The 13,414-nt window shown below is 45.9% G+C and overlaps 1 protein-coding gene across 2 annotated transcripts in view; it reads right to left on the reverse strand.

Annotated features, from left to right (window-relative positions):
* sh3rf1 (SH3 domain containing ring finger 1) overlaps positions 1-13,414 on the reverse strand; it is a 34,065-nt gene that overhangs the window by 3,230 nt on the left and 17,421 nt on the right. The window contains exons 3-11 of one of the 2 annotated variants that reach the window (XM_085773352.1): positions 11,276-11,551; positions 10,637-10,732; positions 9,105-9,410; positions 6,348-6,458; positions 4,063-4,190; positions 3,140-3,310; positions 2,340-2,623; positions 1,920-2,233; positions 642-997 (exon numbers count right to left, since the gene is read on the reverse strand). In XM_085773352.1, coding sequence (XP_085629478.1) covers positions 642-997; positions 1,920-2,233; positions 2,340-2,623; positions 3,140-3,310; positions 4,063-4,190; positions 6,348-6,458; positions 9,105-9,410; positions 10,637-10,732; positions 11,276-11,551 — 2,042 coding nt within the window. The remainder of the gene's footprint in view (positions 1-641; positions 998-1,919; positions 2,234-2,339; positions 2,624-3,139; positions 3,311-4,062; positions 4,191-6,347; positions 6,459-9,104; positions 9,411-10,636; positions 10,733-11,275; positions 11,552-13,414) is intronic. The other variant, XM_085773353.1, reaches the window with a different exon arrangement.

A 13,414-nucleotide genomic window follows, 5' to 3' on the forward strand; every position in this document is an offset into this window, starting at 1 on the left:
ATGGCGCCCGACGCGGGACTCGAACCGGGGCCGACCGCAGCGAGGACTGTGCCTCTATACATGGGGCGCCCGCTCTAACCACTACGCCACGCGACGCCCCAGAGAAGCGTATCTGAACCCAGAAACCAGGCATGTGTATGCATGTGTGTGTCCAGCTTTGGGCATGTTACTTTTAAAATGTTATAAATTATAGTTACTAGTTACTGTCTCCAAAAAGTAACTGAGTTGCTATATTATAAATGTAACTGATTACCAGGAAAAGTAACTATTGCGTTCATATACAGTATATCAGAATACTTGGATTCGCCCCCCTAACCATAACTCTAACCTCCTGCTCTAACCAGTGGAGGAATACTGAGTGAGCCTTATTTCCGACTAGTTGACTAGTCTGAAAAAATGTATGGGTTACATAACATACATGTAAACTGGTGTATTATTATTTTGTGAAAGGACTTCTTGAGTCAAGTAACAGCACATTTTATTGACTGATTAGTAACGGTGTTATAACGGGGGAAACAGTAACCCTTTTGGTTACTCGTTACTGAAAAAAGTAGCACCGTTAGTAACGCCGTTTATCTATCACGCCGTTATTCCCATCACTGGCAACAACAGCGTGAAACTGCACATTTACATCAGCGTACCTCTCACATATGATGGGCCGTGCGTCATGCTGTTGAGATAAAAGAGAGGAGCATGGCTGGCGAGGGGGAGGGGCTATGGGAGCACATCCGTCGAGGGGACTGCTCTTCCGATGGGAAGACTCTGGGACCATTGAGGATGAGGAGGATGAAGAGGCAGAAGCCACGGCGGCAGCAGCAGGTTCAGACTCCAGGCAGCTGCCGGAGCCGGAGGGAGGGGAGGCATCGTGGCCGACGGCGCCGTGCAGCGCCTCTCCAGCCGCAGTCTGTTCTGCCTCCAGGGTCGGAGAGGAAGGGGGAGAGGGGCGAGACTTCTTCTTATTGGAGGACAACAGCTTCAGGAGGCTTTTCTTTTCTCTCTGCAGAATGAACACAGCAGCATTTTTTTTTAATATTGGAGAACTGCAGCAACTCCTGAAGTGATGAGACAAGTCAGGTTTTTTATAAACCACACACACAAGTATTTTCTAGTGCCTGAGACTGTTCCGTCCCCCACCACTGACACTAACACACACACTTAGGTTAGATGGTGACACTCACACTGCTGTTGTTTGTTAAGAAGGAAGGACAACAGAAAGACAGAAACAGGCTGTATCCATTAAAAAGACCTCTCCTCGAAGCTACTGTTAGTGAATGTCATCAGTCATTAACATCTTAACACGACACTTTCAAATACTATAATTTCTATCTGCAAGAATTCAACTTTTTTTTTTAAAGTATATTTTTTGGGGGTTTTTTGCCTTTATTCGATACACAGTAGAGATAGACAGGAAAGGGGGAGGCAGAGAGAGGGGGAATGACATGCAGGAAAGGGCTGCCCGACGCGGGATTCGAACTGGGGACGCCTGCGTTGAGGACTGTAGCCTCTACATGGGGCGGCCGCTTTAACCACTGTGCCATGCCCCACCCCACAAGAATTCAACTTAAAAGGGATAGTTCAACAGTTTGGCAGATTGGCCCATTGCCATAAAGTCGGTGCAAGCTATTTTTAGAATAGCGGAGCAGAGCCGCGAGCTGCTCAGAGCTACGCTACGGAGGCTAATGGGATTTCTTGGTTTCCCTCTCAAACTCATCAAATACACAACCCAACAACTCCAGGTGGACAAGTTGCGACGAACCTACTCCTAAGACTATAGGGATTATGACAATGGGCCAATTTGCCAAAATGTTGAACTATCCCTTTAAATTCTTCACCATGATAAAATGTGTAAAGAAAACCGGTCGGACACTGATCATTCGTCACGGATCATTTGTTACAGAAGTTTTTAACTCATGTCCAACCTTGACATCCTTGTCCAGTCTGCAGGCCAGAGCTGTGTTGTTGGACACAGGATTGAGCGCAGAGCTGTTGCCGACAGGTACGGCAAGGACAGGGACAGGTCTCAGAGCCTCTCCGTCCAAGGATGCAGCACTGACGTTGGGTGGGGTCAGAGAGGCGGCGGCGCAGCCCATTGCCACCCCGGCCCGGGAACAGCCCTGGGCGGAGCCGGAGGAGGGCTGCGCGCACACGGCCAGGTGTGGGAGATAGGCCACGGGTGTCGCAGACTGGATGGGCGTCACCGCTGCCGTGGGCCGGTCCTGACTGTGACACGCAGCTGCAGATGGAATATAAAACAAAGTCAGGCAGCTGTCGCGCTGTTCATGTGATGAAGCAGCATTCATCACATGAACCGTGAACCGTTTGAGTCGCGGCGGACTTACCGGTCCTGACGGCGTTACGGGCCTGATTCACAGTCATCTGGGAGCTGACGTGCAGTGGGACTTTAGGCTGCTGGCCTGTGGCCGTCTGAGCCGCTGTTACCACGGCTACGGGCTGGGAGCTGGCAGGTACAGAGGTGGAGCACACGGTGAGGGATTTACTGAAGTCAGGCCCCGGAACAATGGCCCCGAGAGGAGCGGAGGAGGGGCTGACGATGGTGACCCCTCGGCCGGCCTGAGTGCACAGACTCATGGGAACTTTGGGCTGAGTGTTCCCCGACGCTGTCCTGAAGGGAGAAGAGACATGACATGAGACCTTTACATGAGAATTTTATGAGGGAGATTTTCTGGCCCCAACAAAATGTTATGTAAATGAGATTTACACCGGAGTCTCCACATTAATGAGCAATACAGAGAGTTCTAGGGATATTACATCAGTTAAAAAACCATGATGAGATTTAAATTTCTGCAGTAACTCACTGTTTACATCAGTCTGAAAGCCATAATTAGGAAAATAAATCATTTATACCTCCTAAAAAGGAATGTGAATAAATCAACTTTAGGGCGGCTGTGCACAGCCGACACTAGGTGTATGAAATATGATGAAATTAATGAATCAATAAAAAAAGATTTGAGTGTATATACACTGTTTATTTTAAACAGGTTGATCTTTGAAAAGGCCAAGGTGGTGGAATTATTACCCACGATTATTTATCACAGAAACCTATGTGAACCCAGAAACCAGGTATGCATATGTGTGTGTCTGTGTGTGTCTGACTGTACAGAGTGAACGAGTGACTGACCTGCTGACTGGACTCATGTAGTTCCCAGGGAAGACTCCTATCTTGCCGGTGTGCATGGAGGTGCCCTTGAACCAGCCGTCCTGACAGCGCTCCAGCACCAAGAACATCTCTCCCTTCCTTAGCTCCAGCTCATCCTCCTTACGGGGAGTGTAGGGGAACATGGCCACATAGCTGCAACCAGAACAATCAGTGTGCAAAAATGAGTCATTTAGCAAAACACACACACACACACACACACGCACTGACCCCATGTGGTTCATTTTCTCTCATATGGAAATAAAAATTGGTTCAACATTTTGAACAGCATGCCATTTGCTCTGGATTTCTCCTGCTGTCGGGCTGCACGCATGTCATCATCTCCTCTGAGAGCCCCCAGCACAGACTGTGTCCCCTGACCCAGAGAAAATCAGCACTGGAGGACAAAACAATTTGCGGGTCATCTCTCCACAGCAGAGCTATGCAATGGCAGCTGAAGCAGATAGGAGCCCAAGCTGCAACATCAATGTCTCTGAGTCTGACATGCGAGCGCAGGCAGACACAGATGACGGCGGAGGAGCAGGCACGGGTGCGTCTAATTCTTATCAGGTGTGTGGTGTCTTGGGGGAGTAATGAGGGTAAAGGTGAGGGGGGGGGGGGTCAGATGTCAGGGGTGGCGGGGGAGAATCTCCAATGGGACCCAGGAGACTGTCACCCACATGTTGTGACCCCTTCACCTGTGCGAGGCTCACGCTCTGCAGCCTTACACCAACAGCTGGGAGGGTGGTGGGGTGTGTGCGTGTGTGTGTGTGTGGGGGGGGGCACAGACGGCCCAGTGAGTATGTGCGTTATGGCCCTGGGCCACTGGTGCGCAAACCACTTCTGACATTTCACTGCACATCTAAGAAGACTGCATATTTTTGTGTGGGACTGTTTTTATAACTCACACTGTGGGTCTTTGTCTCCCACTTTGGTCACTTATGCTGGGGGAGGGTCTCTGTCCGGCAGCCAATGAATACGCCGCTCCGCCGGCAGAGGATTGAGGGGGAGGAGGTGGGGGTGGCGGAAGAGCATCCTGTACAAGACAAATAGAAAATAATATTAGTCGTTTGACAAGGTCAACATTTCATTGCAATTTCACAGCAGCTCAGTTGTTTCCTCTTAGCATGAGCAGACGGAGGAAAACAAAGGAGCAGCAGCCTCAGAGGGCCCGGCGTTTATTGCATAAGCAGAGAAACCACTTTGTTTGTGAGCAACAAAGACGAGAAGAGACTGAGAGATCATCTGTCATCTGGGTTATTCCCCCTGGTTTGCCAACACTCCGGGTGAGTCAGTTTGGCAGAAACCGTGGCCTCGTCCCCGACTTCCCCCCTTCCAGCCCGAGAATCTCCTCTTCTGCTTGTTTGTTTGTTGCTAGGAGACCACATAGCTAGATGTTAAATCCATTGCGGCGTTTAATTAGGACCATATGAAATGAAAAAACATGTCTGAAGACACACTTCAGAGGAACCCTCAGACGCTGTGAGTGGCTTCATCTCGTTGTCCCTTATTGAACGTCTGTAATGTCAGAAGAGCCTCGAGTGTCTGACTGCAGGCTTTCTTAATCACTGCATGTTTTTCTTTATAGGTTTTGTGTGCTTCAAGATCACAGGAGTGAAATTAAGTCACCGACCTGCTACCTCAACATAAAGCACATAAAAAGCAGGGCGACTCTTATTTATTTTTGCACTAAACTGTGAGAAACTGCAACATCCAAATGAGCATCCAGTGTGTTGGAATGATGTTCAAGACAACTCCCACAAACTAGGAACGAGATGAGTCGCCCCAAGCTCGACATTGCCAGCACTGAGAGCGGCAGAGTAATAGCTTCCATGACACAATGGGGGAGGAGAGTGGCACTCAGACGGCCCTGTGGTATGTGTACGGGGCCTACGTGTATGTATGAGTGTCGATGTGCGTTTCGGTTCACTGCTGACGCTTGAGCTGAGATAATTAGGTTGCCTGCGGGCTAGAGAAATCATCTGTACAAAAACATCATGTAGGGTTCCCAAGTGAAGCGGAGAGCTCAAGCTTTTGTGTACACATTCCTGCTCATTCAGAAACTCCACATGCCAGAGCACACACACACACACACACACACACACACACACACACAGGAAGTGTACGTGCTGTTTTGTGTGGGCTGCAGGGATTTCTTGACATTTTTAGTCGTACCACTTTTGGCTCAGACGAAATGTGTCACAAACAGGTACAGAAATCAAAAGTTAGTTCAAAGACTCCTCGGTGTCGTTATCGTCATGGAGGCAACATTTGAGAAATGAAGCTGTGGTATCTGATTTGACACTGAATCCAGATTCACACAGTTTCAAGTTGCTTGTTGGCAGCTGATGAGAGGCTCCATGAGGCAGAAGCTCTCAGCTCAGCTCTCAGGGGGAAACAAAGGCCTCTAAGTTAGCATCACTACATGTGTTGGTTCATTCGATTCCAAGTTTAAAGATAGTTGTGTATTTTATACTTCCTAACATGTTTATGAAATCACATTCAGCCATTATATTACTACCATCCGTTATGTATTTATGGAAGCTTTTGGATTTAATTAAGTCACTACAATCAATGCTCCCAAATCATACACTCATACACACTAACTAGGCAAAATAATGTTATTACGTTCACGTGAGTAAAATTAGTGAAATATTCATTTTGTTGACTGGAATAAAAACAAAACTAATTGGCATTCCCTACTGTTCTAAACTTTGGTCTTTGTATTTTGGCTGGATATGAAATGTAGCTTCCAGTTTTTATGCAGTGCCAGACTGAAGACTATTTTACAGTTGTACAAGAAGTACATGTGAGCTCTATGTGTCTAAAACATTCACTGTATTCATCATGTCAGCTATTTTATTGTTTAACTAACTTCAATAAGTTAGAGAGAGCTGCAGCACCTACAACTCAGTTAACATATACTTTTTTTATTGTCTCAGCTTTCAACATTTACAAACATTTGAACATAAGATTTGTGGAGTTTTTATTACACAATAAAATTCTGCTCTTGAATCCTATTAAACTCAAACACTCATAATTAACACAAACTAAAAATAAAATAAAAGGTTGGTTAATTTAACACCAACGTATCAAAGAAAAAGCAACAAACCTTAAATCCAGTGGTCCAAACATGTTTAAGTGGTTTGTTGTTGCTCTAGTATTTGTAAGAGTCTTAATGTCTTCTACCTACCACAGGGATGGATGTGTAGCTCGTCTCTGAGGGAAACGTGAAGACAGTTGCTGTAGTAACCGGACTACTAGGGGGCGGGGTGACGATTAATCCAGTTGTGCAAATATGTACCTGTCAACAAAAGGGAAATATGACCATGAAATAAACCTCGCTGATACCAAAGCAGTGGACAAGTTTCACACACAAAGAATAGAAATGTGGTTTAGGAAACACCTCATCAGCCCATCCATCCATTCTATAGACAATAGATGGATCCCAGCACCACATAATCATGATCAATCTAACTGATTAATAAGACTTCAGGGCAGAAGCCAGGAACATATGGGTTTCATGGATCATTTGAGACGTCTGATGTCCCACAGAATTTCAGCGATGATGCTACGATATGTCACATTGTTATGATAGTATGAAGACCACTCTCTGTGGCTTTGTATCCTGGTGACCTGCCCCTGATCAAACTGTAGCCCAATGATCTGATTCGCCAACAGAGACCTGGCAACCACTCAGCAGGACGTTTCATTGGGCATACTGTATAAAGAGAGGTGGGCTCCCCAGCCCCAACCAGTCATGTATGCCAGTGTTTAGGTAACAAGGCCATACTGTCGGCCACAGACAATATCTCCCTGTAGCCCACGGTGTCCCTCTCCACGCATGACTGCTCCAGACGGGGCCGCCTCTTAAGGTGAGCCTCTCTCAGAGCAGACCCACGTCGGATTCAGTTTTCACTGCTTCCTTATCTATTGTTCACTGGGTGTGTCAGGGGAAAGCAAAGTGTAACCGTGTTGGATGGTGGCATTGGTAGCAAAATGGCTGCCTGGGACATTCGTCTATGTGTATGCAATATGTTATTATAAATTTCATTTCCAGGTTATATATATATATATATTTCTCATTTGTTTGTTCTTCAAACAAATTCCATCGACAATAGCTACTTTTCTTTCCCCTGCGTCTTATGTAGATGGTAGCCCAGCTCATTTCCAAAGCAGACTGCTCAGCCCCTGTAGGCAGTGGGGGCTCACCTTTGTTGTTTTTTAGTCTGGAAGTTAGAGGGAGAGAAAATCTTCAGACGTGAAGTGGAGGAGGGGGGGAACAGGGAGAGGCTGTGCATACAGTGCCTGGAGATACTTTCTTTTATGTTTTCATTAAAACAGTGATGTGTAAATCAAAGTTATTGTTAGCCGCGTTGTCACCAGGGAGGATCACTTTACAGGCACAAATACAAGTTTCTTTAATTCTTAAAGTATCATGATAGTAATTAGTGGGAAAAGGCCAAGTCTGGAGTCATTAAAACATGATTACACCTTCCACATGAAGAGATGTCTTTGATGTTGCATGCATCCAAACTACATGAAAAGGTTTTTGGTTAAAATAAATAAATAAATAAATAAAAGAAGAAGAAGAAGAAGAAGAAGAGAGAAGATCCTCAAGATCCACAAGCACCCTCCATGTCTGCCTCTCTCAAAAAAGCACAAACACCACGCTATTGATGAAAGATTAATGATTGAACTGCTTAATAAGGTGTTTTGGAGCACCAGCATTCAGAAACTCTGCAGACAACACAGAAAGTACATGAAAGAAAAAAGGCAGACAATTCCAGAGAAGCAGAGCTCAAAAGACGAGCTCTACGCTCTCACAGGCCCTGGGAATGGGATAGCAATGCAGATGTCACTTTACTGAAAATTAGTCTCAAAATACTGGCAACAACCAGCCTTTAAAAGCTGTCTTGATACAGTTTAGATAACAAAGAAGAGAGCCAGCTGCTGTGTGAACATGCCAAGATCACTTTGAAATCCTGGCAACAATCAGCTTCACCTATTAAGTCTTTATTCTTGTCCTCGAACTTGTGGTAACTCTCAGCTGAATCATCAATTCATTACTGTTTTAATAGTTTCTGAGTCACCATATAAAGTCTAACATCTTTTTGATTCAAGCTCATGCCCCGCTTTCCTATTTTTCTTGGCTTCACATTTGACTTTAAGTTGTGCGGAGAGGCTGCAATGAAGATAAATGGCAGGACACTTGTCTTGCGAGTCTGTGTGCGTGTTGTGCTGAATGTCTAACACCAAGGCATAGCCGACCTCCAGCGGCTGGCAGCCACGAAGCAGCTGAGATCGTCTGTCATGTTGGGATTGGTGTGGAAACCTTGAGGACTAAGCTGGGGTCGTTTATGCGGTAGAGTGGAGTCACGCATCCATGATTTCAAACGCTTGGATGGAGCAATGGTCTGTTCAGTTTGATGAAGGGGGGGGGGGCGTCCGTCTAATTGTTGACAGAAGGAGAGTGGAGCCTTTGAAAAGCAACAAACATCTTGTGAAAACAAAAAGGAGCTGAAGGCCGGACGCTGTTTTCCAGCTGGCTGTGTATTGTGCCTTTTTTCAGTTATGCAATTAAACACCACTGAGGAGGATATTGTTGAGTCAGCTGAAGAGTCATCTTGTTCAGCTCACTGGGTTAGAGAATGTCACAATCAATCTAATCACTGAACAGTCAAGTGTCACTAAGCAACAAAGTGAAGGGGCATCAGTCAGTGTTGTGAGTGCGCTGTACATTTCGCAGTTTTGTGTTTCGGAGCCACTTCCCTGTCTCTGTGAGAGACCAAAACGTTGAGACAGGACGTGTTGTGAGTGGATAAATATCATTTATCTCACTGTATCCTTCCAGAAATGAGTTCTCTGTGTAACCACACTACCTACACTACAACCTGCAAGGTGGAGAACATTCTCCTTCTCTCTCTGTGCTGCTGTGTGAGTGTCTTACCTGTGAAGGTGCGCTGCAGGAAAGTCCCCCGCTGATCTCTCCGATCCGGGCGGCTGCTGTGGGGTTGCTGGAGCTGATGAGGACCGGCCCGCTGATTTCCATGGAGTGCCGCTGAGGGGGAGGAGCCAGCATGGGTTTGTGGGACATGGTGAGAGAGGTGAAGGAATGTCGCTTCTTGCTGTTCTTCTTCTCTCCTGCCCGCTGGGCACCGTTGCTCTGGGGCCCCGAGGAGGCCCCTTCACCAGAGTCTCCACTGGAGTCTGATGGCTTGTCCAACTCTATAAGCTGACGAGCTGCGGAGTTGAACTATGGGAGAGGAAGAGGAGAGGCAGGGGGCAACAAGGAGAGTAGTGAGGGGGGAAATAACAGATAGAGATGAAGAGGTGAAGATGGCAGGAGCGTTTAATTGATCACGAGAACTGTAGCTGTCTATAACAGAGCTGATTCTTCTGACTCTGTCTTTGTTGTGAGATGAGGAGCAGCATATTGGTCAAACAGGTATTTAACCTGAACTTAGTAGCCTGATGGAGGTGATGGATTGTTAGTGAGCTGTGAAACAAACTGCATGCTCTGTGTCCCTCTCAGGCACCATGCCGTGTGACTGCAGGGTGGGAATCAAAGGTAAGACACTAAAAAGGCTTCAGTTAATCACAGGGTGCTCTCACTTGCTGTCACACATTGCCCCAAGCAGCTCCCCTCTACTTAGGACATAAAAGCAAAGCATTTCACTCCAATCTGCAGGAGAGAGCCTGTGCAGGTTCATCACTGACAAGTCGGCAGACGTGCTGGATTAGGAACAAAATACCAGCTGGGTAATCTTAACTTCATTAAATTTAAGACCATCTTAAACAGCAGCTGCAGATTACTGCTCCAGCACAAATGATGCTACCGACCCAAAAAAAAAAAAAAGCGTGTTTTTCGGTGTTTGCCACGATACTGCATTCCTGCTGAACGTTACTGCAGTGCATACTATCTAGTCACAGAATGGTTAGATGTTCTATCCTTCTAGTGTGGCTTGAAGCAAAACAATATATAACCTTAGAAATACTCTGTAAAAGCCTCACTCAGTGTAAAAATATGAATATAATAGAGTAGACTACATGAAAGAGATAAAGAATAAAGAGTTGCTTTCCCACTGACTAACCTCAACACTCTATTCTGGTAGTGAAAAAGATTTCTTGACATATTTTTGCTGCTGACAATAAAACGCACACTGACATTGACAGCTTTCAAATGGAAAAAGTGAAATGATCTTTTAAGGGCTAAGATTTACTTTATTCTGTCTGGATTATTCCTCAAGCTTTTAAGTAAGACCTGTGGTGCTCAGAGACCTTGGCTGTCTAAATCTTCAAAGACGTGTTTAGTGGTTCTAGGAAACGTGAGCATTTCAAAAGACAGAAAAGTATCATACACATTTAGTAAGACGTAGAGGGAAAGAGGACTACATTCAAAGGATCTTAGCGTTTGTCTGATCTTCATTAGGCATTTGCTTCAAGTAATGACTGGGGACATTGACAGGTCCGTTTTCTTACCTCCACGTACGAGATGGGAAAAATTCCAATTTTGTCTCCCAGCATACCCTCTGCCCAATTTTCATCCACTCTGCGGATCACTGTCAGGATATCATCCTGTAAATTAAAGACAGAGGGCAGCACTGCATGAGGAAGAGCCTAATTAAGCATGTTGTTGGCTGAGAGTGTTTCTCATCCTTGAGGAACAAACATGGAATAGAAATAATAAGGTAGGGACAATGTTGTATTACAGAAAAAACATGCCAGAGAGTAAAAACACGGGTCTAAGAGATGGCATTCTGTTCAGAGAACTACTGAGTAAGCTTGTTTCTGTTTATGCTCATGTGGCATTTAAACAAGTGATGACTGCATACAGACGACATCACAGTGTGACCCGAACAGCAGGACAGATATAAGCTCAGCTGCCGGAGTTGAGCCGTGCCTTGCTTTATATGGCAGTCATTCTCTCCAGTCTAATTACAGTTGTTCATCAACCAGTCTGGCTCAAAATCTACATCATTTCTCAGGGCGTTTCGGTTAACAACCCTCACATGCATATAACTTGAGAAAATGAATACTTGTGGGACAGAGTGTCAGAGTAATGAGAGGTATTTTTCGTTTTACTGCAGTGACCACGTGGCAGGTCGGTGGGTGTCTCACCTTGGAGAAGGGCAGGCAGTCCTTGTCGGCCTCCTTGTCTTTGAGCTCAAAGTCGTAGAGAGCTTTGCACTGAGGTGGCGGTTGTGGCAGCGGCTTGATGACCTGGACGAAGTTGGTGGGGAAGAAGCCGTGGACTCCGCCCATCTCCCCGTGGTACCAGTTCTCGTCCACTTGCCGGCGCAGAATGATGATGTCGCCCTTGCTGAACTTGAGGTCTCCTGGTTCCTTGCCATCGTAGTTGTAGAGCGCCTTGGCACAGGGGAGCTGGGGTATACCCTGAAGACACAGTGTAGAGTCTAAGTGCCTCATTCACTTCTGTACAACATACTAAATCTAACCAGCCACTGGTGTGTAGTGGATTACACTGGTTAAAGGGATAGTTCAACATTTTGGCAAATTGGCCCATTGCCATAATCCCTATAGTTTTAGGAGTAGGTTCATTACCTTTAATTGTCGGTGCAAGCTATTTTTAGAGCAGCGGAGCAGAGCCGCGAGCTGCTCAGAGCTACGCTACGGAGGCTCATGGGATTTCTTGGTTTCCCTCATCAAACTCATTAAATACACAATCCAACAACTCCAAAACGCTCTGGTGGACAAGTTGTGACCTGCACATTCACCACGCTATGAGATAATAACAGAACGTTACGAGACAGAGTTGTTTTCGAGGTAAATGCAGAGACTGCTTGCCGAGAAACTGTCCCCGACAGGAACGCGCATAAGCGGTTTTGCATGAATTTACCTCTAAAACAACTCTGTCTCGTACCACTCCATTATTATCTCACAGCGTGGCAGGTCACAACTTGTCGACCAGAGCGTTTTGGAGTTGTTGGATTGTGTATGTGATGAGTTTAATGAGGGAATGGCTCTGCTCCGCCGTTCTAAAAAATAGCTTGCACCGACAATTAAAGGTAACAAACCTACTCCTAAGACTATAGGGATTATGGCAATGAGCCAATTTGCCAAAATGTTGAACTATCCCTTTAAGTCAAACTGGTAAAGATCATAGGAACTCTGCTTAGAGTTAACATGCGGTGTTTAGCTCAGTTGGTAGAGCACGCGCCCCATGTGTTGAGGCTATAGTCCTCGCTGCAGGCGGCCCCGGTTCGAATCCCACGTCAGGCGGCGCTATCCTGCGTGTCATTCCCCTTCTCTCTGCCTCCCCATTTCCTGTCTCTCTCAACTGTCCTATCAAATAAAGGCATGAAAAGCCAAAAAAATATACTAAAAAAACAACATGCCCTGAGAAGAACAAAAATGAAGGAGTTGCTGACAAAACCTGCAGCAGAGTGGTAGTGAGACAGCTGTTGGAAAATAACTCAAAACTAAACTAAAAAGAAGAATAAATAATAAAATGATACATGAATGATATTTCAATCTTTAAAACTTGAGTATTTCAAGAGATTTCAAGATTTTTTTCTTTCTCTTTGTGAAGTTAGTTCTGGTATATGGTGTGGAATTGGGACACAGGCTTAGTTCAAAGCTGTAGGATTCATGCAAAATTAATCAGCAATTGAAAGCACATTTTTCAGAAAGGTACACGAGCAGAGTTGAATGGAAAATATTCAAGCTGGGGCTCAGAGAGACCCCGTAACGCGTTAGTCAACAGTCCATATAAGGGCCATCAGGTTTCAGAAAAGACACTCCTGTCACTCGTTTAACATCCAGAAACAAGATTTTTGTGTTTTACACAGCAAACAAAAAGTATACCGCAACCTCTGCGAGAGTGTGTGTGGTTCTACACACGCTGTAAACTCTCCGCCTGCGCCCTAGTAGTGAAAAGGTCTGTGTGCTGCTGTGTGATGAGCCCGGCTGATTCTGACTAGCTGACTAACATCTTCAGAAGGCCCAGCGCCCTCTCCCTTTATGCTGCAGAGGAAGGTTTTGTATCTGAGCCTGCTAGCCTGGAGCCCTGAAAGGCCCATTCAGGGTATGACAATCCAGGCAGAGAGGGACAGCGAGTGAGGGGGTTGGGGGGGTGGGAGGATAGTGGAGCATCAATGTTCTCCATTCAGGGTGGGTGTCCATGAGGAAGGCTTCAGTCCAAACTAACCCCCCGCCATTTATCCCACTGCTGTTAGACATCCTTCACAGTGATCAGAATCACAAACACCACCACCGCCCCGACTGGATCTCAGCTCC

The sequence above is a fragment of the Trachurus japonicus genome, chromosome 4 (genome assembly GCF_045865225.1).
Source record: "Trachurus japonicus isolate A0001 chromosome 4, Traja_1.0".
In the NCBI taxonomy this organism is placed as follows: Eukaryota; Metazoa; Chordata; class Actinopteri; order Carangiformes; family Carangidae; genus Trachurus; species Trachurus japonicus.